The sequence below is a fragment of the Chelonia mydas genome, chromosome 12, assembly GCF_015237465.2.
Source record: "Chelonia mydas isolate rCheMyd1 chromosome 12, rCheMyd1.pri.v2, whole genome shotgun sequence".
Lineage (NCBI taxonomy): Eukaryota > Metazoa > Chordata > Testudines > Cheloniidae > Chelonia > Chelonia mydas.
The window spans coordinates 4,895,726-4,922,017 of NC_051252.2; the positions used below are offsets into that span (position 1 = coordinate 4,895,726).

General features: G+C 51.1%; 1 protein-coding gene across 2 annotated transcripts; it reads left to right on the forward strand.

The window, feature by feature from the left end:
* Window positions 1–7,442: 7,442 nt before the first annotated feature.
* Window positions 7,443–25,529, forward strand: LOC102944696 (agouti related neuropeptide). 2 transcript variants are annotated; one of them, XM_043526122.1, is made up of 4 exons: window positions 7,443–7,532; window positions 21,016–21,196; window positions 22,557–22,658; window positions 25,008–25,510. In XM_043526122.1, exons 2-4 carry the CDS (start codon window positions 21,029–21,031, stop codon window positions 25,197–25,199), a joined length of 462 nt encoding a protein of 153 aa, XP_043382057.1. In that variant the 5' UTR covers window positions 7,443–7,532; window positions 21,016–21,028; the 3' UTR covers window positions 25,200–25,510. The 2 variants fall into 2 exon arrangements, with proteins under 2 accessions (XP_043382057.1, XP_037734072.1); XM_037878144.2 differs by lacking the exon at window positions 7,443–7,532 and adding an exon at window positions 18,359–18,464 and having other exon boundaries at window positions 21,016–21,203; window positions 22,564–22,658; window positions 25,008–25,529.
* Window positions 25,530–26,292: the final 763 nt, after the last annotated feature.

Here is a 26,292-nt window from a genome sequence, read left to right on the forward strand (position 1 = left end):
CTCGAGCCGGTTTGCATTGTGTTATTGGAATGGAACCCCTAGATACTGAACCCGGCCCTTGTTGCTGCCAACTCTGACGGGCAGAAGGGTGACACATAGACCAGGGGGGGCCAACCAGGGGCTCCAGAGCCACATGGGGCTCTTCAGAAGTTAATATGCGGCTCCTTGTACAGGCACCGACTCTGGGGCTGGAGCTACAGGTGCCAACTTTCCAATGTGCCGGGGGGTCCTCACTGCTCAACCCCTGGCTCTGCCCCCGCTCCACCCCTTCCTGCCCCCTCCCCTGAGCCTGCCGTGCCCTCGCTCCTCCCCTTCCCCCTTCCCCCCCAGGGCCTCCCGCACACCAGGGAAGAGCTGATCGGAAGGTGCGATTGGGCAGGGAGGGAGGGAGAGGGCTGATCAGGTGAGTGGGGGGCGGCAGGGGAGTTGATGGGGGGCTGCTGACGTATTACTGTGGCTCTTTGGCAATGTACATTGGTAAATTCTGGCTCGTTCTCAGGCTCAGGCTGGCCACCCCTGACATAGACGATTGAGAGATGACTGGTTACAGTGTATAAATACTTTCCCAGGGAGAAAACGGTGGGTACTAAAGGGCTCTTTAATCTAGCAGAGAAAAGCATAAGAAGAACCTATGGCTGGAAGAGAAGGCCAGGCAAATTCAAGTTAAAAATAAGGCAAAGATTTTTAACAGTGAGGGTGATTAACCCTTGAAAGAAATCAAACTACCAAGGGAAGTAGTGGATTCTCCATCTCTTGATGCCTTCAGATCAAGAAGGGGTGCCTTCCGGAAGAGACTTTAATTGAACACAAGTTATTAGGCTCAATACCTGGGTAACTGGGTGAAATTCTCAGGCCTCTGCTAGACAGCGGGTCAGACTAGATGATCTAACGGGCCGCACTGGTCTGAAGTTCTCTGAATCGAGGGAGGTGTGATGTGCGATGCGGGGTTGGTGTACAGTGACGACACACTGCTGATTCCTGTAGTATTTCTGCAGAGTTGGGTGAGGGGCACTGCAGGAGATGGGCCGGGGGATGCCGAGAAGGGAGAGGCGATGCACGGCGGGAGAGCGGGCTAAGAGGACGATGCTGAACAATGTCAAGATCCCCAGCCCCAGGAGTGAGGGCATGAGAGAGTCAGCGCAGCCTGGAGCCGGTGTCCGAGAGAAGAACTCCCAAGGGAGGCCGGTGGTGACGGGGCCGTGAAGCTACCGGGGGCAGGGGGAGTATGCCAACCGGCCCTGGCACTCAGCTGCCCTGTTGCGGGGCTGGCGTGAGTCAGGGGACCTCCCAGCTGTGCCTGCAGCGGGGGTGGCTCCCGCCTGGTGCTCGGCTCCTTGCAGCTGCTGAGCGAGCGGCAGCCGGAGGCAGCGGGTCAGAGGGCAGTGCCGGCACAGCAGGGCCCTGCGAGGAGCCTGGGGACACAGCTGGGAGCAGAGGCCATGGGGAAGCGTTGCTGCGGGGGATCACCACGGGCCTCCCCTCCCCTTTACTGGCTGTCAGAAAAACAGGCTGTGTTGACAAAGCCGGCGCTGTCCCCGCTGTCCGGGGCTCTTCCTGGAAGCGGCTGCGGAGAGCAGGCCGAGGCTCATTTAGCTCGTTACCGATGCTGGGGAAGTGCATCGAGTGAACGTTTCTCCCGCAGATTAAAAGCTTTCAGTGAAGTCTGAGGCCGCCTCCCTCGTTACTGCATTAATGTCTTCCCCGAACCCACTCCTCCCCACAGAACATCCGCAGCACGGGCCGAAAACATCCCTAATGAGCCCGGGACGCCGGGGCCACGCAGGGCGGAGCAGGAATTAGCCATGCCCTGGGCTGCAGGCAAACTGTGGAAGTCGCAGGCATTCTGCATTCCTGGACAATGACCCCTGGCTTTTGCTCATCGACCCACGGTGTTAAGGCCAGATCACATGGTCTGGGCCCCAGAACACAGAGGCCAGAGTCCACCCAGCAATTCCCGCCTTGGGGAACTCCCCCCCTGCTTCCCAGGGACACAGCAGACCCAGTAGCTGGCACTTCAGTGAGGGACTATTTGCACTAGGAGGGCAAGGGCTTTTCAGTGGGCATGTGGGGTTCCAAGAAATCCCTCGTCTCTTCTGGGGGCACAGCCCTTAGTCCTCCTACCTACCTCCTGAATCCTGTTTCTTCACACAAATAACTGCCCCTGGCACATCACCAGGTTGTTACGTTGGAGCAGAGTGGCCCCTGTCATGATTCGGGGAATCTCTGTCCTTAATCACAGAATATCAGGGTTGGAAGGGACCTCAGGAGGTCATCTAGTCCAACCCCCTGCTCAAAGCAGGACCAATCCCCAATTTTTGCCCCAGATCCCTAAATGGCCCCCTCAAGGATTGAACTCACAACTCTGGGTTTAGGAGGCCAATGCTCAAACCACTGAGCTATCCCTCCCACCCCAAATCACACAGCGTTTAGTAAGGAAACCAGCCAACACAAACAGGCTTCTGCCCCACTTGGGATTTAGCAGGGCTAGCGTTGCCACCCTTCTAATTGCTGGTAACTGGACCCCTGAGGCCCTGCCCCCTGCCCCACTTCTTCCCCCAAGGCCTCACCCGTGTTGCTCCCTCTTCTCTCCCCCTCTCCCCTCGCTCGCTGGATCATCTCAAGGAGCCTGCCTGGAGGTAGGAGGTGGCCCTGGCTGAGCAGGAGCTGGTGCATGTTAATGACCCGGCACCTCCCCCTGCTCCGCGGTAACTGGGCTTTTGGGTTGGGTGCCATTTAGGGTTGCTCAGTCCCCAAAACCAGACATCTGGCCCACTTAGGAACTCAATGCAGCAAACCAAGACGTGCAAGCCGCGATTTCCCACCCTATGGAAGGAATTCAGCTGCCTAATTTTTATGAAAGTGTAAGCAGAGTCAGGATGAGCTCTACCCTGACATCCGGTGGCGAGTCGTGGTGGGTTGTGGAAAAGAACTTCAGGGGCTGATCTCATTTGCATAGGCACACCCACCCCGCCTAGATGGTCACTTTGGCTGCTGTAGGAGCCCCAGTTTCTCTGTTACTGGGGCAGGAAGAATAAACGGTTATTATCCTGATTATGTGAATCAAGGACAGTGGAACTGTATTTGGCCTTTTGTTATGATGGAGGGACTTGCTGTCAACGAAGCAGCACTTGCTAGGCAAGGGTCATGGGTTCCAACTCTCAGTGAATTGAGAGAGGTTGGGGGCAAGTATTAATACTTGGGGTAGGGGTGCCTGGTGAGGGACCCACATACCAATTGCACCTTTCTCTCTATCCACTGTGGACTATCAGAGCTAGTTTTGATTCTATTAAGAGCCTAATTATGGGCTGCTGAGCTGAATTCACTTTGGGTCAATGGTGCACCAGCACTGAGGCTCCCCTGCTATAAGCTGAAATCAGTGAGTGCTGCGTTAAGTAGTGGGTGGGCCTGAAGATATATTGTGGAGTAGCTCATGGGTTAGCTGGTGGAGTGGAGCAGTTTGCGGAGTGGCTGGTGGAATAGAGTGGTGGGGCAATCAGATTCTGACCTGTAAGGTGCCCCTTAAACCCCCCCCCCCATTTCCACCCAGGCTGGGAGGTAAAACTCTGCAGATAAACTTTTGAACTCTGGGGCTGCACTGACCAGGGACAGAGACTTTTGGGTTGTTGGATTTTTGGGACTTTGGGTGACTTTTGGGTTGCTAGACTCAAGAACCAAAGGGAAAGGGCACGGCCCAATTTGCTTGGGGTGGGTTTTTGCTCATGGGTTGTGTTATGAATCCTGTTGGGGGTATTTCCCCAGCATAATGCCACATTGTTTCTCTCTGTTATTAAAAGGCTTTTGCTGCATTCAGACTCTGTGCTTGCGAGAGGGGAAGTATTGCCTCTTAGAGGCGCCCGCGGGGGTGGTATATATTTGTTCCAGGTCACTGGGTGGGCGCTCAAGCCGGTTTTGCATTGTGTTAGTGGAATGGATCCCCTAGATACTGAACCTGGCCCTTGTTGCTGCCAACTCTGAGGGGCAGAAGGGTTACAAATAGATTCATAGATTTTTAAGGCCCATTTAGACCATCTAGACTGACCTCCTGCATGACGCAGGCCAATAATTTCATCAAGGGATTCCTGCAGTGAGCCCATAGCTTTTAATATATTAAGATCAGATCTTTTAGAAAGGAATATTTCATCTCAATTTTAAAAGACGTCACGTGATGCAGAATTCTCTGTGTCCCAGGTCACTTGGTCTAAAGGTTAATTGCTCTTATTGTTAAAAATGTGCACCTTGTTTCCAGTTTGAATATGTCCAGCATAAGCTTCCAGCCACTGGCTCTCCTTTTGCCTTAGCTAGATTTGAGAGCCATCTGTTCTCAGAAATCTTCTCTCCAGGTAGGTACTAATAGACTGTGGTCAAGTCATTTCTTAAACTTCTATTACGTAAGTTGAACGGATAAAACTTCTTACATCCCGCACCGTAAGGCAGGTTTCCCAGACCTCAGATCATTCTTGTCGGGTTTCTCTGAGCCCTTTCTGATTTTTAACATCTTTTTTGAAGTGTGGACACCTGAAGTGTGTACACTTCAGTAACTGTCTCACCAACGCTGTGTACCGAGGTCACACTACCTCCCTCCTCCTACTCGATATTCCCATGTGAATACATGTAAATATTGCGTTTGCCCTCTTAGCTACAGTGTCGCCTTGGGAGTTCACGTTTGGTGCTTCTGCACCATGCCCTTACCAGAATCACTGCATTGCAGGATATAGCGCCCCCTCCTGTATATATGTGTACGTGACTGACCTTTCTTCTTCGTTGTATGACTTTGCATTTGGCTGTATTAAAATCCATGGATTGTGAATAAGCCCAGTTAATCAAATGATCCACATTGCTCTGTAGAACAGACTGATTCATTATCATTATTTACCACTCCGTTGGTTTTGATGTCATCTGCAAATGTTACTAGCAGTGATTTTATATTTGCTTCCAAATCATTGATAAAGGTGTTGAATAACTTTGTAGGGACCCTTCTCAAACCCTCCCCTCCCTGGATGGTGATCCCTATTAAACAGTTACTTTCTAGCTCTCAGTTACCCAATCTCTAATCCATTTCATATGAGCTACATTGATTTTGTATAGGGCTAATTTTTAAAACCGTATTTTAATGGCATTTCTGCATTTTAATCCCCTATGTAGCTTTGAAAAGATCCACCTTACTGGCTCCGTAAAATACTAAGATCAAAGACATCGTATCTTCCTCCTTTGGGATTTGAACTCACTACAGATGCTAGGGAGATGGATGGACCTTAGTGAGAGAGACAAGGTAGGTGAGGAATATATTTTATTGCATTAACTTCTGCTGGTGGTAGATACAAGCTTTCAAGCCACACAGAGCTGGTCTTCAGGTCTGGGGAAGGAAGCGAAGTGTCTGAACTGCATACAAGTTGGGACCAATTGTTAAGCAGAAGGGGTAACACATGTGGAGGCGGTCACTTGAAATGAAGTGGGCAATTGCGGGTAGATTGTTATACTTAAAGGGCTAAAAATGGGCAATCAAGGGTAGCAGGCTGTGGAGCATGCTACAAATTGTTGTCATGAGCCATAAAACCAGCGTCTTTGTTAAGTCCACAGCTTTTGGTGTCTAGCAGAGTTATTAACTGATGTTCCCAAGCTCAACTTTTGAAGGTGTTGTGCAGGTTTCCCTTGAAGACAAGTATTGAAAGATCAGATATGGAGTGATCACTCTGTGAAAAGTGTCTGTGCACAGGTGGTAGGGTGTTTTTGTCTTTTATCATTTTTCTGTGTGAGTTCATTCAAGAGCATAGTAACTGTCTGGTTTCACCCATGTAGTTGTTGTTGGGGCAGTTGATGTACTGGATGAGGTACCCCACATGTTGTGATAAGCATCTGTAGGACCGTGGGACTTGACAGGTGCGTTGTGGGGGATCATTGTAGCAGTGGAGATATGTCTTCAGGTTTTGCATCTATTGGACTTAAGAGGGACACTGGTTTTATGGCTCATGACAACTTGTAACACGCCCCACAGCTTGCTACCCTTAACTGCCCACTTCAAACCCTTTATGCATAACAATCTGACCCCCAATTGCCCACTTCATTTCAAGTGACCATCTCCCATGTGTTACCCCTTCTGCTTAACAATTGGTTCCAACTTGTATTTAGCTCAGACACTCTGCTTCCTTCCCCAGCAGTGGTGGATTAGTGACTGGGCCAATGACCAATTGGGGGGGGGCCCCTGGAAAAATGGGTACCCCTGCACCCTGACCTGGTCTTCCCACCCAGTGCTCCTGCTGAGGAGCAGGGGAAGCCCCCATGCCATGAACCCACTCCCCAGCATGAGCACTGGGCAAGTGGGACAGGGCAAGCCCCTGCACTCTAACGCCGCTCCCCAACAGGAGCATGAGGGTGGACTGCAGCGTGAAGGGGTGGGGAGGGGCCCCCACTTGCTCTGGCCCAGGGCCCCACAAATGCCTAATCCGCCTCTGTTCCCCAGACCTGAAGAAGAGCTCTGTGTAACTCAAAAACTTGTATGTCTCATCAACTGAAGTTGGTCCAATATAAGATATTACCTCACCCACCTTGTCTCTCTCATATCCTGGGAGCAACAACACTGCAAACCACGTGCCTTAGTAACAGCCTTGGGATCACTTACCCTTATCACTGTCCTATGTGACTCAGTTGCTTCTGTGCCATTCAAGTGTTCCTTACAATCCTTCCATGTGCAATTTCTACAGTAGGGTCAGAGGTTGCACAGCCACAAATGCTCTCTGTCTGCTGGGATCCAGCCCCGCTGGGTCTAGGCACCGGGAGAGCAGATTGTCGCTGGGTGTAGGCACCGCGTGAGCAGACTATCACCAGGGCAGGGGTAGTTTTTGCTCATTGCTCAGTGGATATTTTCAGTATCCCCATGCAAAGAAGCCTTGCGTATCTCCAATCCCTCTTTACCGTGCTCTGGTCAGTCTGTGTCCAGCAGGATCTCAATGAAATGCTCTTCTCTCTCACTGCAGCTGAACTCACCCATCCCTTCTCTCCACCCAGTTCAGTTTTTACTGCCTCTTCCAGATGCCAACTCCCCTCCAGTGCAGGAACTGGAGCCCTCAGCTGCCTGCCCCAAAATGGGGCTGTGTTATCCAGCACAGTCAGAATAGCTCTGTTGCTTAATAAAGCTAAGGCACAGTCTTCCTGACACAGGGTTCCCTTTCTTGCCTGCCCAGCTCTTTCAGCGTCTCCCCATGCTTGAGGGCAATGCGGGAGCTGTGATGTGACTGTATCTTATCAGGAAAGCCTCACAATCCTGTGTGAGGTGCGGGGCAGCTTCTGCGACGAGCTCCACCCGGGCCTCCCAAGGAACGAAGGACTGCTTTGGAACCCTTGCCAGCCCCGCCTGTGGGTGCTGGGCGGGACCACAGCCTGACAGAGGGCCCTTGAAAGAAGGGAGGGAGTCCCCCAGTGGACTCGCATCAGTTTGTTTGTTTTCAGGTGGCTCCTTTTGGACTCAGCTGAAGGGCTGAGTTTCCTCAGCCGGGACCTGCTCTCTGTCTGCCCAGACACTGAGGACTGAAGGCAGGGTGAGTACAGGACACTGTCGTATCAGAAACCGGCGCTGTGGGAGACCATGCCCCGACAGTCCTGCTATCCAAGGGTGCTCCAGTGGGCCAGCAGGACACGGACGGACACTACTCTCCGGGTAGCTCTGCTTATTCCTGGCCAGCATCCAGTCAGCCTGGCTCATTCATTGCACTGGCTAATTCCCTGTATACTACTCAAATGCTGACCCATGGTGCTGAAGGCATTATTGTCCTGTTCACCACAGTGACAAGCCCCCGGACTCGGTTAATCAGTCTCTTGACTGGGCTCCAAGTTGCAGTGAGGAGACAAGTAGCAGGGTGGGGCTGAGACGGGTCAGGATACGAGGGAGTCAGGGTCAGGCACCAGGTTACAGATAGTAGGCAAGTAGCAGAGTTGGGGACAAGCCTGAGTCTAGCGTCCACAGCAAGACGAGGTCTGGAGCAGAAGCAAGCAGCCATGTGCATCACTGGTCAGACAGCTCCCCAGGCTGGCTTCCTGGTTTATACGGCAGTATGAGCCAATCAATGGGTTGCAGGGGGCTACCACTCAAGCACTGCTGGGCGGTGCTTTCTGCAGTGCCTAGCTTCACAGGGCCCTCCAGCAGAACCCCAGCCTAAGCTTCCAGTGGTGATGTGGAAGTGTTTGTGGTGCACAAGCCCCATGTTCCCAGGTTCCAGTCCTGCAGGTTCTTACATTGTTCTGCCCGTCAGGGTGGTGCTGGTCCAGACTTGTCTGGGTGAGTCTGGTGGAATTCCCCCAGCACGGCAGGGGCATGGGAAGTAGGTTCCCAAGTGTGCTTCTTGGGGCTGTAGCCTTCCCAGTCCACCAGACAGTACAGGTGCCCACTGGGAATTGAGGACAGCATGCACTTTGTACTCCTCGTTACCCCTTAATTGAGGGGATGGTGTGGTTCGATCAGGGAAGGGGTTCTCAGCTTAGGGCTTCAGAAGAGAATCCTGAAAAAACTGGGTGTGTTTGGAGACCGGGGAAGCTGTGGTTTAAAGGTAACCAGGATGATCTGCTGGTGTATTGGACTGATAGTCCAATTTCCGGGAGGGCTGACTGCTCTGGAGGTGCTTGTCAGCAAACCACACCCTCTGGCCTACTGTGAACACAGAAGCTTCTTGTCCCTGATGGTCTGCATGCTTCTTATAAGCATTCTTCACCTCTTCTAGGCTCTGTTGTAACCAGTTGTGGCGGCTGGGTTTGGGGAGGCTGCTGGTAATGCCAGGTGAAAACTAGGCTGGAACCCATAATTAGCGAAGGGGCTCTGACCTGTAGAGGCATGGTCAGTATTATTATATGAAAACTTTGCATATGGCAGGAGCATGGACAAGTTATCTTGGTGCTAATTTCCAAAACACTTCAAGGTCTGCTCCCATGTTAGGTTCACCCTTTCGGCTTCCCCATCTGTTTGGGGGTGAGGTGTATGGTGGTGGTGGATATGTGGATGTCCAGTAATCTGAATGCTTCATGCCAAAAACAAGAGGTGTACTGCAGGCATGGGTCCAAAACTTTGTGGTCTGCAAGTCTGTGGAGCTGGACCAGGTTTTGCACCAGGAGTTGGGCAGTAGTCTCAGCAGGGGGCAGGTGGTTGCAGGGATGAAATGGGCCATTTTAGTTACATGATCCATGATTGTTATGACTGTGGTGTGGCCATCAGACAGTGGCAGTTCCACAATGAAGTCTAGGCTGATGGCAAACCCAGCCTAGCTGGGTTCTCCAGGGGTACTAGGCTGCCGAGCAGTCTGTTCTGGGGTGACTTTGTACATGCACAGCACTTGCAGGAATCCACATAAGCTTGGACCTCAGCCTACACGCAGGACCACCAGAAAACACAGGTGACCATGTGGGAGCTCTTCTGGCAGCCAAAGTGACCCAGGCATCATGACACAGCCATAGCTCCTCCAGTCTGGGGCATCAAGATGGACATATGTGTGCTCCAAGTGTGTTATACCATCCCACACAGAAAGGTGCATCTCAGGCCCTAAGGGCACAGACTGTGTTCCTTGGGCAAGTGGGTCTTCTTTCAGGACAGACAGGGTGAGGGAGAGCAGGTCTTGCTGGACTGTGGCATTGACACAATTACTAGGCTTGAGGAGATAGGGGAGCTTGGAAGAAGGTTCCTTGTTTTCCAAGTAATAACCCCCTTTTAGCAATAGCACGTTGGCTTTCCCATTTTGGTTTCCTGTGTGGTAGGTAATTGTAAACGTGAATTGAGAAAGAAACAGGGCCCACTTTACCTGCCTCTGGCTCAGGGCTTGGGCCTTGTGGAGGTACTCAAGGCTTTACGTCAGTGAAAACCTGTACTGGAAACCAAGCTCCCCCAAGGTGGTGATGCTATTCTTCAAATTCAGTTTTGATGGTGAGCATCTCCTTGTCCAGTATTCCATCATGCATCTCTTCAGTGGTGAGATTCCAAAAGTAGAATGCATGAGGGTGCAGAATGGACTGAGGTCACTGTGAGAGTACTGCCCCGCAGCCCAGGCTGGATGCATCTGCTTCCATTACAAATGGGTGAAGTCGGGTCAGGATGTGCCAGAATCAGGGCTGTGGTGAAGGTAGCCTTTAGCTGATCAAAAGCAAGCTGGGCTTCAGGCAACCAAATTAATCAAATTGCTTTACGAAGAAGGGAAGACCGCAGGCTGCTTGTTCAGAGAAGTGGTGATGAATCGCCTATAAAAATTTACAAAGTCCAGGAAGCTCTGAAGTTCTCAGAAGGTCCAGGGCACTGTTCAGTTGCAGATGGCTCCCATCTTCTGCAAGTCCATCTAAATGCCCTTTGGGGAGAAGATGTAACCTAAAAATTCAATGGTGGATAGTGTACTACTCTAGTTTGGTGAAAAACCATGCTTCCGTAATCTCCCTAGGCCTGACTAGACATGATGACAGTGCTGCTCAGAGTTCTCAGAAAACACCAGTATATCATCAAGGTAGATGATCGTGTACTGCTCCAGGATGTCCTTGAACACATCATTTATGAAATGTTGTGGGGGCATTTGTTACGCCAAATGGCATTACTGTGTATTCAAAGTGGTCTTTCATTCGTTCCTTGGCTTTATGCGTGCTAGATTGTATGCCCCCCAAAGAGTTAGTCTAGTGAAGATCCTGGCAGTCCTCAGGCGTCCAACAATTCCAGGATGAGGGGTAGGGGGTACTGGTTATGAAAAGTCACTTGGTTCAATGCGCGATAGTCTTCACCGAGACATAGTGGACATAGACATAGTCTACACCGAGACCTTTTTTCACACAAAGAGGAATGGTGCCCCCACTGGGGAGGTAGATCTTCAAATGAAGCCCTTTGACAGATTTTCCTGGTTATACACACATAGTGCATCCAGCTCTGGTTCAGACATGGTGTATATCTGACCACTGGGTGCCTTTGCCCGGACTCTAGGTCTATTGAACAGTCATAGTCCCTGTGTGGAGGTAGTGAATCTATGTTTTTCTTTTCTAATACATTCAGGTAGTCTCAGTACCTGTTGAGAAGCTGAGGTTCTGGTCTGGAGCTGCTTCCTTCTGGCTAGTCTCCCTGTCTGGGGTCTCATTTCCAAGCATCTTATCCAATCCTGGGGCCTGTGGTGCAGATCACCAGGTTGGTTTGTTGGTTTGTTTGAGGCAATCTTTCTGGCAATATTTGGAGGGGAAGCTAATGCTCCTCCACCACCAAGAGAAAATAGGTCATGCTGCTCCAACCAAGCAATGCCAAGAATTATTGGGAAGAACGGAGAGTGGATCACATCAAAGCATATTGTTTCCTAGTGCCTTCCGCTACGGCCTCTAGGGGGATGGTTTCTTCGGTCACTAGTCCTGATGATAGGGGTGATCCATCAATCGCCTCCACCAGGTTTGGGATGGTTTTTGGCCAGATTGGGATTGGGAGGGTTTGGACTGCCTTAGACTCTGGGGCTACTGCCAACTTTATGGATGCTATCATCACCATTTACAGGGGGATCTACCACACCTGCCCCAAGACCCACAATCATAGCAGCAATTGGAAATGCGGAAAGACCCCCTGGTTCCTGGGTTGGATTCTGCTTGGGGGTGGTGGTTCCAAAGCATGGAGCTCTGGTGATGCCCACGCTCTACCCCGCCACTGGGACAGGGCTGCTCCATTTCCCAAGCTCTTTTGAGGTGGGCAGGAGGCAAGATCATGTCCTCATGCTTCCGGAGAGCAGCCTCTGCAGACCATATGTGATGTAGGTCATCAAAGGTGGTTGAGAAGGCTTGCAGGAAGGCGTCCCAGTCATGGGGAAGCCCAATCGAGTGCTTTGTTGGTGAGAAGGCTGACGACTGCCCCCACCTTAGTTTAGACTATGGGGTACGCTTGAAGGTGGAGTGGGAAGAGCAATCTGCATTAGTTCAGGAGCCCCCAGAATTTCCCCAGGGGATTAGAGAAGGGCAAACACAGCACCCGTCTTTAAAAAGGGGAACAAAGAGGACTGGGGAATTATAGGCCAGTCAGCCTTACTTCAGTTACTGGGTAGATACTGGCATAAATTATTAAACAATCAATTGGCGAGCACCTAAAGGATAATAGGGTTATAAGGAATAGTCAGCATGGATTTGTCAGGAACAAATCATGCAGAACCAACCGAATTTCCTTCTTTGACAGGATTTCTAGCCTCGTGGCTAGGGGGAAGCAGTAGACATGTATAGGCCTTTTGGAAGGGGTGCTTCTGAAATACCATATGGATCATCTAGGGGAATCATCCCTGGACTACAGCAGCAAGGTAGCCAAGGTTCAGGACTCCATTTCCCAGATTGCCTAGGGTTCAGGGCAGAGACAGAACTGGCTAGCAATACTACCAGAACCAATCATGAGCCAGAACTCAGAGATAAATGGGTTTGATTTTACTTTTGGTTTTGGCTGTGTTTGGAGCATAGCAAGGCAAGAAGCATCACAGCCAGAGAGGACCCTTCTCCCCTCCACATTCCTACCCCAAGGAAGACTCTGGGTCCTTTTGGGATTTCTGGGACATTGAACAGTGTCATCTTAGCAGAGACCAGAACCTCAGGAGACTGAGGAGAGTAATAGGCTACCATGAGCCCGCCTAACTACACATTGGACTCCAGACCAGAGAGCCCCAAGGATGACCTCACAATCCTTGGTGGGAATACTTTGTAAGAACACCCTTGTTTATTCTGATATTTTGTTCTAAGCCCACCATCAACTTCAGAGCTGCACCACCCACCAAAACCCGAGCCTAAGTTTACTATTTGCCTGGAGGGGTGCGAGGAGGGAGCACAGCATGGTTGGTACTGGCTGTAAATGTTGGGAGGGGTAGAGTTTATGTATTGTTGTTTTTATCTTTTCTTATCCGGATTTTTTTTCCCCCATTGTCCTGTATCCCTGAATTCCCCAGACCTAATAAAGCTCTGGATACTGTTTTATTACTCTGGAAATTGTGATAGCTGTTTTATTCATGTGTGCTCTGACTGACACTCCTCTGTATGAGATTGTGTGTTAAATATTTTCTCCAGGGACAAGCCCTTTGTGTTCTATGCACTAGGAGGGGGTTCCTTGGGTGGAGGCACCAAGTGCCTTTACATATGAACTCAGGACCCATGCCCCTGAGGAGAAAAGGGATAAGGCTGCAGCCATGATTCAGGGCTGGGTTACATGTGATTTAGTAAGGCTCGTGACACAGTCCCACATGACATTCTCATAAACAAACCAGGGAAAAGTGGTCTGGATGCAATTACTATAAGGTGGGTGCATGCTTGGTTGAAAGACTGAATACAAAGAGTAGTTATCAATCGTTCAGTGTCAGACTGGGAGGGTGTACCTAGTGGGGTCCCACAGGGGTCTGTCCTGGGTCTGGTACTATTCAATATTTTCATTAATGACTTGGATAATGGAGTGGAGAGTGTGCTTAAAAAATTTGTGGATGACACCAAGCTGGGAGGAATTGAAAGTACTTTGGAAGACAGGATTAGAATTCAAAATGACTCTGACAAATGGAAGAAGTGGTCTGAAACCAACAAGATAAAATTCAATAAAGACAAACTGGAACTAGTGCAGAGAAGGGCTACTAGGATGATCAGAGGAATGGAAAATCTGTCTTATGAAAGGAGACTTAAGGATCTTGGTTTGTTTAACCCACAAAATGGGAGGGGGAGATACGATTGCTCTCTATAAATACATCACAGGGATAAACACCAGGCAGGGAGATAAGCTATTTAAGTTAAGGGCCAGTGTTGACACAAAAGCAAATGGATATAAACTGGCCACCAACAAGTTCAGGCTTGAAATTAGATGAAGGTTTCTAACCATCAGAGGAGTGAAGTTCTGCAACAGCCTTCCAAGAGGAGTGGTGGGGCAAAAAAACCTATCTTGTTTCAAGACTGGGCTTGATACATTTATGGAGGGGATGGGATGATGAGATTGCCTACCATGGCATATGGCCTACAGTGTGACTGTTTTTAGCAAATATCTCCAACGGCCAGAAATGAACCACTAGCTGGGGAAGGCTCTGAGTTACTGCAGATAATTTTTCCCAGGTGTCTGGATCTTGCCCGCATGCTCAGGGCCTAACTGATCGCCATATTTGGGATTGGGAAAGAACTTCTCACTGGTCAGATTGGCAGAGGCCCTGGCCATTTTTTGCCTTCCTCTGCAGTGTGGGGCAAAGGTCACTTGCTGGTCTGAAACTAAAGTAAATGGCTTCCCTGTAATTTGAAGTCTTTAAATCAAGATTTGAGGACTTCAGTATCTCAGCCAGAGGTTAGGGGTCTATTATAGGAATGAACAGGTGAGGTTCTGTGGCTTGCAATGTGCAGGAGATCACACTAGCTCAGTGGTTTTCAAACTTTTTGTTCGCGGACCACTTGAAAATTGCTGAGGGTTCGCGGACCACTTAATGCTCTTTCCAAATGTTGTTTGTACCGTTAGCTAACTATTGTGAAGCACTTTGGATAAAAGCGCTATATAAAAAACTCAATAACAATTAACGTTTTTTTGTTCTACAGATAAAAGCACGACTCATCTTTTAATATCAGTAGTCTTACCCGCCACGGCAGCCCCCGAGCTGGGGCTGGGAAGGAGGGGGGTCTCTCCCCACCACGGCAGCCCCCAAGCTGGGGCTGAGAAGGAGGGGTGTCTCTCCCCGCCACGGCAGCCCCCGAGCTGGGGCTGGGAAGGAGGACTGTTTCTCCCTGGGAGCCGCAGCCCTGGAGCTGGGGAAAGTCTTTGGCTGCTACAGCCCTGCACATCCCAAATTCCCCCCACCCCCTCTTCTCACCCCACTGCCCCCTCCCACCTACCCCCTATTCCCCCGAAGGCTACCACCTCATCTTACATGTGGGTCTTCTCCAGGGTCCAGGCACCTAATTAGCACAGGTGTGGCCCCACTAATTAGGGGGTGTCAAAGTTTGACTCAGACTCACAATTTATCAGACCACTCTGTTTTATTAGCAAAGCTGCTCCGCTAATACATTTAGAAGTGAGCCCCCCGAGTGGGGCTTGTGTCTTTTAATTTATACAGTTTTTTGGAGAACAAGTTACAGAGAAGTTACAGACAAAAGAAGAAAAAGATTTTAGTCACCACCCTTCGAGATCCCTGAGACCAGTCACGTATCTTCAATTACCTGCCACCCTTAACAATCTCCTTTAACAGCTTCCAGTTAACTTAACTAATTGCCCTTCACACCTTTCATTCTGATGCCTGCTTCTTAGACGTGCTGGCTCTATCTTAATTGCTTCTCCATTCAAAAGCTAACTGTCCCTACGTGTGCTCCCTCAGATACTTTGTAACATGTTTTGGCATGCCCTCTCATATACAATGTATCCAGCATGTCCCCTTATACACCGTTATACTTATACAGTGTTATACTTCCACAGGGGGTGGCCCTTCATTGTCTCATGTGCGGCCGCCAAGGTGCACACCCTAGAAGGGACTATCCGCAGACCACCTGAATGGAGCTTGTGGACCACTGGTGGTCCATGGACCACTGTTTGAGAACCTCTGCACTAGATGATCATAATGGTCCCTTCTGGCCTTAAAGTCTAGGAGTCTATGAGTCTAAGGGCCAGATCCCTAGTTGGTGTAATTTGAGGTTTCTCCTTTGGAGTCAATGGGGCCAGTCACCATTGGAGTTAGTGGAGCACCACTGATTATACCAATTGGGGTCTGGCCCTTAGCTCCTTAGATGTTCCTTCACACTGCCAATTTCTGTTGCTCTTTTCTTAACTCCCTCCGGATGACCCTGTATTTCTGGTTAGGTGGTGCCCAGAAACAAATGCAGGATTCCTAACAGGGTCATGGCAGGGATAATGCCTGCCTTTGGCATCATGAGGACCATGCTTCTCAGACTGCAGGATATCCATACATGTAGCAGCTGGTGCCAAGACGGGGCTTGTTTGAATCAATGTGAGTCTGTGGTTGAATTTGGTGCATATGGCAGTGAGGGAGCCAGTCACCCTTCCTGGAGCCAGAGCTTGGCAGGGTGTAGAGAAGCAAATTCTCTCTCCCCCCCACCTGGACTCCCCAGCCCTTCCCTCAGTTGAGGAAGGATATGGACATAGATCTATTTGCAGAGAAGCCCACCTACTTGGTAGGTTAGCACAGTCATGTGGCTGAAGTACTTAATTACAGAAAGCCAATATAAACCCCACTCAGCTAGCAGAGGGGAAATCTAGACACAAAGGCACAGCATCTTTCCCAGAGAGATCAGCAGAGCAGAGCAGAGCAGAGCCCGGTAAGCCCCGTGACCATGTTAAGAAAGCTGTGTTGTGCTCTGTCTAGGACTTGTGGCATGTGAGGGTTATGTGGGAAGGTGTATGCAAACTCATGGTGACTGGGCTGTGGGTGCGGTGGTGTTACACTCCTGGGGAGATGGAGTGCGGGTGTGCATATGCATTTCACATTTGTGTGCTGGTCTCCGACGGTGACTTTCCTCAGACGGTCTCTAGTGTGGAGGTTTCCTGGAAGCAGGGCAGGTCTCTGGGAGTTCTACAGTGAATGGGGTGGGGAAATTCTGCTGGGAATGGAAACGTTACAAGAGAACAAGTGAACTTGCTCTGAGACAGCTGGACTGCCGAGAGCCGGGGGCTCCGTGTGATTCCCACTCCAGTGCTGATTACATGGCTTTTCAAACCACCCCGATGTGCCGCAGCAAGGGAGAACTAGTTCCATGATACCTGGGTGCAGGGGTCAAAGAAGTGAAAGAGAGGTGGAGTCAGCCCTGCGTGGAACCCTTTAATCCACCCAGGGGCAGCCGGGCGTTCTGCCACCTGAGGGACTTTGTAGTGTTCTCTTTGCAGTGCAGTCGTGCCCAAAAGGCCTGGTCCAGGAGCTGGAGCCCATTGTGCCAGGTGCTGCACAGACACGCAGGGAAAAGCCAGTTCCTGCCCAAAGAGCTCCTGGTCCAGATCACAACAAGAGGCAACAGGCGACTGAGATGCACCCACAGTGATGGGTGGGAATGGGAGCTGGAGCGCTTTGCCTAGGCTTGTTTTAAATATGCCAAGGAACTAGACTCCCAGTGCTTCCCTGAGGAGACAATTCACCGGCTCAGTACGATGCCCTGGCAGGAAGGTCCCCCCATATTCGGTGTCTATTTTGTTCACCTTAATTCCATCCCATTTTCTTCGCCTCACTTCCTGGGTTCTTCCCTCACTTCCAATCTTAGAAATTCCTCCTCCACCTCTGGCCTGATTTATCTGCTCAGGAAACCGCCCCGTCCCGAGTGCTCTGTTACCCAGGCTGCCAATGTTTCCTCGGTTTCCTCTTTAAGTAACTCCGTTCTGGCCCCTCGTCATTGCTTTGCTCCCCTAGGAGCTTTCCCCACTTTGTTTGTGACACTCAGGCGCAGAGGCAAGCCGAGCCTCATCTGCACCTGCACGGAGAGAAGCAGATGGGAGCCTTTTACCCTGCCTTGCCTCGGAGTAGGTGAGACGTGAGAGACCCAGGGACAATGTGAGGGGCTGGCCCTGGGGAATCCTGGACCACATGAAGGGCAGGGCACAGGGTATGAGGGACGCTGTGGAGGGAAGGCCGCGGGGAATCAGGGATGATCTGAGTGGTGGGCTGTGTGGAATCAAAGATGACGTGAGGGGTGGGACAGGCTGCCGGGAATCACCCCATAGTCTGCCCCATACCCCCTCCACAGCCTGCCCCCTCCCTCTCCCTGCCCAGTCCCAGAACTTATCCTCTACCCCTCCTTGTCTGGTCCCACAGCCTGCCCCATGCCCCCTCTCTGCCCTGCCCCATACCCTTCTCTGCCCTGCCCCGCAGCCTGCCCACTCCCTCTCCCTGCCCTGCCCCACAGCCTGCCCCTGGAAGAGAATGTGTCTAATTTATGGGAGTCTGAGGTGTCTCTGAGGGGTCAGCACTGAGCTTGGGGGCTGGGGCAATTGCACCATGGGGTCCCCTCTCAGGAGGGGGTGCAAGATGGGTAGTGAGAGGGACAAAGGCCGTGAAGCAGTACACGCACTCCCCTGGCTCTGCTCCTCTTGGGGATGGGATGAATGCCCCAATACCGAACCAGCTGTGCCCTCTGGAGAAAAGCAAGGCATTTGTCTGGGAAGGGAACCCACTTGTGAAACAGCCGAAGTGGGCAAGAACTCTAGGGACTGCCCCAGATGAGCGCCCCTCCCTGGCATTTACCGGCACTAGCACAGACCCGATGGGAGGACACCACCTCGACCAAATCCCCTGGGGAGAAGCAACTTTCACTGTGATGTGGTGCAAACAGGCAGAGAGGAGGCCTGTCACTGGCTGGCCGCCCAGTCGCTGTGGCTGCTCGAGGAAGGGGTGCTTGCAGCCTGCCCTGCAGTTGTACCTTGGCAGGAAACACCCCCTTGCGTTTCCTCACTGAGCAACTGGAGGCTGCCAAGATCAGTTCCCTAACGGAAGGCTGCTGCTGGGGGTCTCCCACTGAATGGAGCTGTGAGGTCCTGGGTACAGGACTTGCAGTCTATATCCCAGGTATGGAGCTAGTCTTTCTCCTCACAGCATCAGGGGAGAACAGCATGAGACACAGGGGACATCACACGAGATGTCCTAAAAGAGAGGCACCAAGAACCAGAGCGGTCTCTATTGTGAGTGAGTCGAGGTGTCTGCATTTGTCTTATTGACTCAAGTCAATGTCTGGTGACCCCAGTTTGTCAGGAAAATGGGGAAGAAAGGGTGCCTAGCCCAAGGCGACTCCAGGGAGAGTGGCCTTAGAAGTGATCACACCAATGGAGTGGCTCTGAGAGCTGGATCAAAGGCCTCATAATCCCTCTTCACCAGCAGGTCTGTTTGCTTGTCCCATGGAGCTTTCTGGCCCACCAGGACAATAGCTTTCCTAATGAGGCAGGCAGTGGACACCAGCAAACATCTCAGATGTATCCTGTGACAACACGATGTGACCAAATGCTCCCCTGTATTCACACCTGACACACTAACCTTTGCACAAAGTATGCCTCGTAAGGTACCCTTTGAAAACTTGTACCTTGCTGGTCAGTATCGTCCCGGGAAAATACGTGTGACAAGATTGTAAGTGAAGCTGTGAGCTTCCACTGTATGGTGTTATTAACGGCAACGTTAATAACGTATGGTGTTACCATATAACGTAATTACCATATAACGTATGGTGTTATTGGCAAACGGGTCTGTTGCAAATAAAGGAACGTGTGCTCTGCTTACTGTGCATTTAAGCAGTAAACTGAGTCATCAAGCAGGAAGGGGAGACAAAGGAAGTGCAAACAGGTGAGAACAAAGCTGCAGGGAACATCCTTCCACACAGACGTTTTGTCTCCTGGTTCTCAGCTGAAAATATTTTTCAAAATGGGGACTGAAACTATAAATAAGAGGGACCAACACCTCAAGGGACACCCCGCTTTCCCCCTGCCCATTGATTCACTGCACCTGAAGGGATATAAAGGAAGCAGCTGTTGGACTAGGGGTGGGCTCCTGCCGAAAGAAGTTTGGTCAGTCAGACTGCTGAAAGCAGTTGGTGAGAAAACTTTGCTTTGAATTTAACATAGTTTGTTGAGTTAGGCACCAGTAGAGTTTTATCTTTATTTTCTTTATAACCATTTCTGACTTTTATGCCTCATTCCTTGTGCTCACTTAAAATCTCTCTCTCTAATTAACACACTTGTTTTATTGTTTTATCTAATCCAGTGCGTTTAAATTGAAGGGTCTGGGAAACTCCATTTGGGGTGGCAAGTTGTGTGCTTAGTGTTCCTTTTAAAGAAATAACGGACCTAACATAGCTTGTATTGTCCAGGAGAGGGCTGGGTGGTACAGGACATACATTTCTGGAGGAAGATCTAAGACTGGGTGTATTGGGTAACCCGGCAGTATAACCAAGGCCACTGAGAGCCGGAATGTAACCCAAGTGTGGCTGTCAGGCTGCAGTCACACACGGACACTCAGGGTGTGGCTTGCATGCTAGAAGGCTGCTTGTGAGTTGCTATTACAGCAAGGCATTGTGGGGCACCCAAGGCAGCAGGGCAGGAGTGCCACAGCTGCTCATTAGTCTGGATTGTATCCTGGTAGGTTACACATGCTGGGTGAGCTGCACATCTTCACAGACACGGCTCAGGTGCCATTGTTCTCTGAGAGGACGAACGGTTTCCAGTGAAGGGCTCCCCGAAATCTAAGAAATAGAGGGCTTCAGGAGTCCCCTACGCCAATGCTTGTTTTCTCTAGCGAGTCAGGGCTGGGGTGCCCAGGCCCTCTATTTCTTAGATTTGGGGAGCCCTTCATTGGAAACTGTTCATCCTCTCAGAGAACAATGTGGCCTGAGCTGCGTCTGTGAAGCTGTGCAGCTCACCCAGGCCAAAGGCTGCTTTCCATCAGCAGTGTGTGAATCACAAGGCAGGACTGGCGGGCAGCTGGCAAAGTCACGGAACCTGGAAGTAGCAGCTAGGCCAGGTGCCCCCCGCCAGAGTGGACTCCTCTCTAAGCCATGGCAGGCCTGTCTGGGTATTCAGGCAAACCAGAGAAATGGGATCTTCTCAGCCTGAAAACACCAGCCAGGTTCTTTTTATCTGTCTTCTAGTTCCTGAGCCTTTAGGGGAGTCACTTCATGGTTCCCAGGTTTTCTTTGCAACCAGGAAGGCTGGAAGCTTACTTTTCTTTTTTTGATGAAAGCTAAGATTCTCATGCAATCAGCTGACTCCAGCAGCTGGGGCTCTAAGAAATACAACACAGATCATGAGACTCATGATAAAATCAGGAGAGTTGCCACCACCGAGTGCAGGTACCGTACCCAGAGTCCATTCCCGGTGCTCAGGGTCTTTGCCTTTCGTTCAAGTGAATAAACATGGTGAGCGACTCTAGGCCTTGCCTGTTTGCCGTGCAGCCAGCCAGCCAGGCAGGCACCCTCCCTCTCAGTACGGTGTCCACCTGAGATGATCAGTTCAGTGATTAATTTACCAGGGAATGGAGTTTGTGTTTAATCCATGTCCTATCATTCAGCCCGCAGAGCGGACGTTTTGAACTTCGGCCTTTGTGCCCAGCTCCTGATCCCCTTCCTGTTGTGCAGGTTCTGGGGGATCATGCTGAATATGCTGTTGCTGGGTTGGGGAGTGCTGCAGGGAATCCAGGCCATCCTCACCGCTGACCTCAGCAGCAGTCACCTGTCAGAGTTGCGCCCCATTCTGGATGGGGCAGAGAGGTCCAGCTACCCCAGCCTTCTGCAGAAATTCAAGGAGGCACCCGTGGGGCCCGCAGGTGAGTGTTTCCCTCCCGAAGGCTGCCTTGTCTCCCCAACGAGAGCAATGACCAGTGAGCTAATTGGCACATGGCAGTGGCCACAATCAGTGCTGCCGCTTCGTTCCAGTTCACAAGCAGGAGGTCAGACTAGATGATCCTGGTGGTCCTGTCTGGCTGTAAAGTCTATGAGCCTAGGAAAAGAGGAACCATTTAAAGAAATGCAGCCCCTCGTCCTGGGAGAGCCCAGCTTCCCTCGAGGGGTGTGATGTTCAGAACCACACCCAGGGTCCGGTGTGTCAGGAGTAATGGCTCACCCTTCTGCTCCTGCCCCAGCTCACTCACACAAGACAGGAACACAGTCGGTCCCTGGTTGACACAGCATCCCTCACAAGCTTAGTCATTTCCACGGCAACATTGCATCCCCTAATTAGCATAGCCACGCCCAGACTTGTAACTTGATACCTGGCTGACTCTGCCAAATTACTGCATGTTATCCTATGAGGTAAATAGAGATCCTCCTGCCCTGCAGGATCCCCCCTTTTCCCCATGCACAGGCGTCTACAGGGAAGACTGGGCAGTGATGGAGATCCCCTCCTGCCCTGCAGGATCCCCCCATCTCCTGAGCATGGGGATCTGCAGGCAGAACTGGGCGGTGATGGAGATCCCCTCCTGCCCTGCAGGATCCTACCATCCCCTGTGCGTGGGTATCTGCAGGAAGCACTGGGGGTGATGGAGATCCCCTCCTGCCCTGCAGAATCCCCCCTAACCCCTGAGCATGGGGATCTGCGTGGGAAGCAGCGGGTGGTGATGGAGATCCCCTCTTGCCCTGCAGGATCTCCCCTATCCTCCATGCATGGGGATCTGCAGGAAGCACCAGGCGGTGATGGAGATCCCCTCCTGCTGCAGGATCTCCTTACTGCGACTGTGACTGACAATAACTAAGAGTGTAACAATATTGGACTTTTTCCTCCCTTGTTTGGCTCTGTCACTCCTGAGCCTGGGTTCTGAGTTGTTGGACAGGAGAAGTGCAACCGGCTCCCAGCTAACACAGGAAGGGCATGATCGAGATCTTGGGGGCTTCTTTCCCATGGGACTCAGCCTGGGGCATTGAGATCTGCAGGCCGCACCCAGTGAAGGTGGTGGGCAGATGGGAGCTGTTCTGTGTGTGTTTAGACTTGTCCCAGATTGGTGAGTCCGTTGCACCTCTGAGGCTCATCATTGTTTAGTGACATTTGTGACCATTTAATCTCTCCCTGTCCCCCTTCACTCTGGGTTGTAGAGAAGTGTGTGTGGGGGGGTCGGGTCGGAGTGGAGCTCTCGCTCAGCCAGTCCCCAGAAGCCAATCAGCAGCGTCCTTCACTCTGTCTGTATTCCACAGGGACTTTACCAAGACCTGGGTTTGACAGGATGGCTATGGAGCTCCAGGTAGCTGATGAGGACCTCATGCAGGAAGCCAGTGTACTGGAGCCAGAGGTAACTTCCTATGACCCCTAACAACTAACGTCATCTCACTGACTAGATGTATTCTGAGACATGTCACAGATTCCTAGATTCTTAGGCCAGGAGGGACCACTGTGATCGCCTAGTCTGACTTCCTGCAGAGCACAGGCCAGTGGTCTACTGCTGAGCAATTCACTCCCTGCCACGCTTTTGTGCTCCAGAAGCTGAGATTTCATTGCTACTTTTCATGGTTGTGAAGAAAATCTTACACATGATTCTAGTGTAACAGATGCAGGATTGTCTGCCTGAGTCTGTAGAGAGCCTGAGACAAGCGCTGTGTGAGGTGTGAATTACACCATTCAGCTCAATGACATGTTCATTCCCAAACCTAAAGATGACAGTTTAAATGTCAGTATTGGTCACTGCTTCACCACTGATCATTTTAGTAGAAACATCCAGCAAATGACTCCCCACAGTCTCTGTGTGCCCCAAGCCCTAACTATCCCTATCATCCCCGATGCTAAAACCTTCAGCTCTCCCATGCCTGGCAACTGCTGAGGTGTGTTATGAGTTGTCAATACAGAAATCCACTGAAAACTAAAATGTGAGATGAGTATAAAATAAATTGAAATCAATAACAAGATAACCAGTCTGGAGGCTGCTGCATGGATTGGGTCATTATCTGTTTACATGGTTAATTCATTATGTAACCCTTCTGCCCGTCAGAGTTAGCAGCAACAAGGGCCGGGTTCAATATCTAGGGGATCCATTCCAATAACACAATGCAAACCGGCTCGAGCCCCACCCAGTGACCTGGGACAAATATATACCACCCCCGCTGGGCGCCTCCAAGAGGCAATACTTCCCCTCTCGCAAGCACCTAGTCTGAGTGTAGCAAAAAGCCTTTTAATAACAGAGAGAAACAATGTGGCATTATGTTGGGGAAACACCACCAACAGGATTCATAACACAACCCATGAGCAAAAAACCCACCGCAAGCAAATTGGGGCATGCCCTTTCCCTTTGGTTCTTGAGTCCAGCAACCCCAAATCACCCAAAGTCCCAAAAGTCCAATGACCCAAAAGTCTCTGTCCCTGGTCAGGGCAGCCCCAGAGTTCAAAAGTTTATCTGCAGAGCTTTACCTCCCAACCTGGATGGAGATGGGGGTAAAAGGCACCTTACATGATCTGAAGCTGACCACCCCACAGCTCCATAGGCCTTCGCTCCGCTCCGCTAGCCACCCCACGAACTGCTTCGCTCCGCGGCCCACAAGCAACTCCCGCCGTCCTATGAACTGCTCCACAAGGCACTCCAGCCACCCCGCAAACTTCTCCACAATATATCTTCAGGCTCCTCCACTCCTTAACACAATGCTCAGTGATTTCAGCTCTCAGTCAGTTCAGCTCTTTGGTGAATTCAGCTTGTAGTAGGGGAGCCTCAGTGCTGGTGCACTATTAGCCCAAAGTGAGCTCAGCAGCCTGTAACTAGACTCCTAACGAAACCAAAATTAGCTCTAATATTCCACAGTGAAGAGAGGAGGAAGTGCAATTAGCATGTAAGGCCCTCACCAAGGAGCCCATACCACCAAATATTAATACTTATCCCCAACCTCTCTCAATTCACAGAGTTTTGGAACCCATGACCCTTGCCTAGCGAGTGCTACTTAGTTGATGGTGAGTCCCTCCATCATAACAAAAGGCCAAGTACAGTTCCAAGCACAGTTCCCATAATCAGGGTAATAACAATTTATTCTTCCTGCCCCAATAACAGAGACACTGGGGATCCCACAGCAGCCAAAGTGACCATTTGGGCAGCTATGGCCTCATTCTAGGCGGGGTGGGTGTGCCTATGCAAATGAGATCAGCCCCTGAAGTTCTTTTCCACAACTTGCCACACCTCACCACCAGATGTCAGGGTGGAGCTCATCCTGACACTGCTTACATCTACAAACCTCACTTTTATCTGAAGCTACCACCCAATGTCACCAGAGTCTGGGGACTTTGCTGCAGAGAACACGGGGCCTGGACTTCCAGGCCAGACTCACCAGGTTTGTGTACCCTTCCCTGGAGATATGGGGACATACCCTGACATTGTGGTTCAGACCCTCTGTAAATGGATATCATCTTCAGGGCACTCTCTTTCCCCCGCGGAGCCAGTTCTGGCATATGCCTGTGCACCTGCTCCATGTCCCTTTCTGGAGATCTGATGAAACCCACATGCAGCACCCCTAAATCAATCCAACTTCAGTGCAAGCACAGCAAATGTTTAAACCTCCGCCCTCACACAGCATGCGACGGGGGTCCCAAGAACACACTGAGCGGTTCGCCATTCATGTGCATGTTTGTCCTGTATGAAACCCCTTTTCTTTTGCTCCTCCTGCAGGTGTTGTCTGCTGCACTGGAGGCTCAGGGCCGAGAGGAGCGCGCTCCCCGCAGATGCGTCCGCTTGCTGGAATCCTGCCTTGGGCACCAGCTCCCCTGCTGTGATCCTTGTGCCACCTGCTACTGCCGCTTCTTCAATGCCTTTTGCTATTGCAGGAAAATCAGCGCCACACTCCTGTGTGGCAAGAACTAGCGTTGGCGTGCTCCCCGGCCCCCCTTTTTTCACTCCCTGGATTAGTAACCGGGTTCTCTTACGCCCGGGTGCCCTTTGCAGTTCCAATAAACGACCTGCTAGTAAATAGGGTCACCAAGTGCAGTTGTTCTGCCCCTGGCTTTTTCTTTGCCTCTCACAGGGGTATTCTCCTTTAGCAGGAAACAGCAAATATCTTCATGCCCATTAGCGAGAAGCGTGTTACAGAGACCTCCCTGTGTCTGATTCAGGGAGCGCTTAAAAAGATCTTCTGCACTTTCCACTGTATGCATCCGATGAAGTGAGCTGTAGCTCACGAAAGCTTATGCTCAAATAAATTGGTTAGTCTCTAAGGTGCCACAAGTACTCTTTTTCTTTTTGTGAATACAGACTAACATGGCTCTTACTCTGAAATCTCTCAGAGAGGTGACTGCTGGGAAGGCAGGGGCTATCAGTCTTGTGCGAGTGCTGAGAGCCAGGTCATCTGTGTCCTGTTTCCACCAGATTGCCTATGGCATGGGAGTCTGTGGAATTTCACAGAGTGCTTTCTCCACATTGGAGGTGGTGTGGCTGGAAAGCAGAAGTGGTTCCTGTTTCGGGGGAGCAGCAATCCTCCATGGCACACAGATGGTCTCATACAATAATGTCTGATAACAGATGACCTCAAGAAAATCCTCACAAGTCCACCACGGTGATGGAGAGCAGACCTGTCGGGCTCATAGACTGTGGCCTTTAAGACTAGAAGGGACCATCATGATAATCTGACCTCCTGCACATTGCAGGCCACAGAACCTCACCCACCCACTCCTGAAATAGACCCTTAATCATAGGCGCCAACTTCCCCTCTCTTCCCTGGGTCCTCGACCCCCCCCATCCCGCCCCCACTCCACCCCTTCCATGAGCCCCGCCTCTTCCCACCCCTTCCCCACCCCCATTCCAACCCCTTCCCCAAAGTCCCTGCCCCATCTTCACCCCCTCCCTGGCAATATTTCGACTCCTTCCCCAAATCCCCACCCCGGCCCTGCCTCTTCCCTGAGCGTGCCATGTTCCTGCTCCTCCCCTCCTGCTTCCCCGAGTGTGTTAATGCAGCCAAACA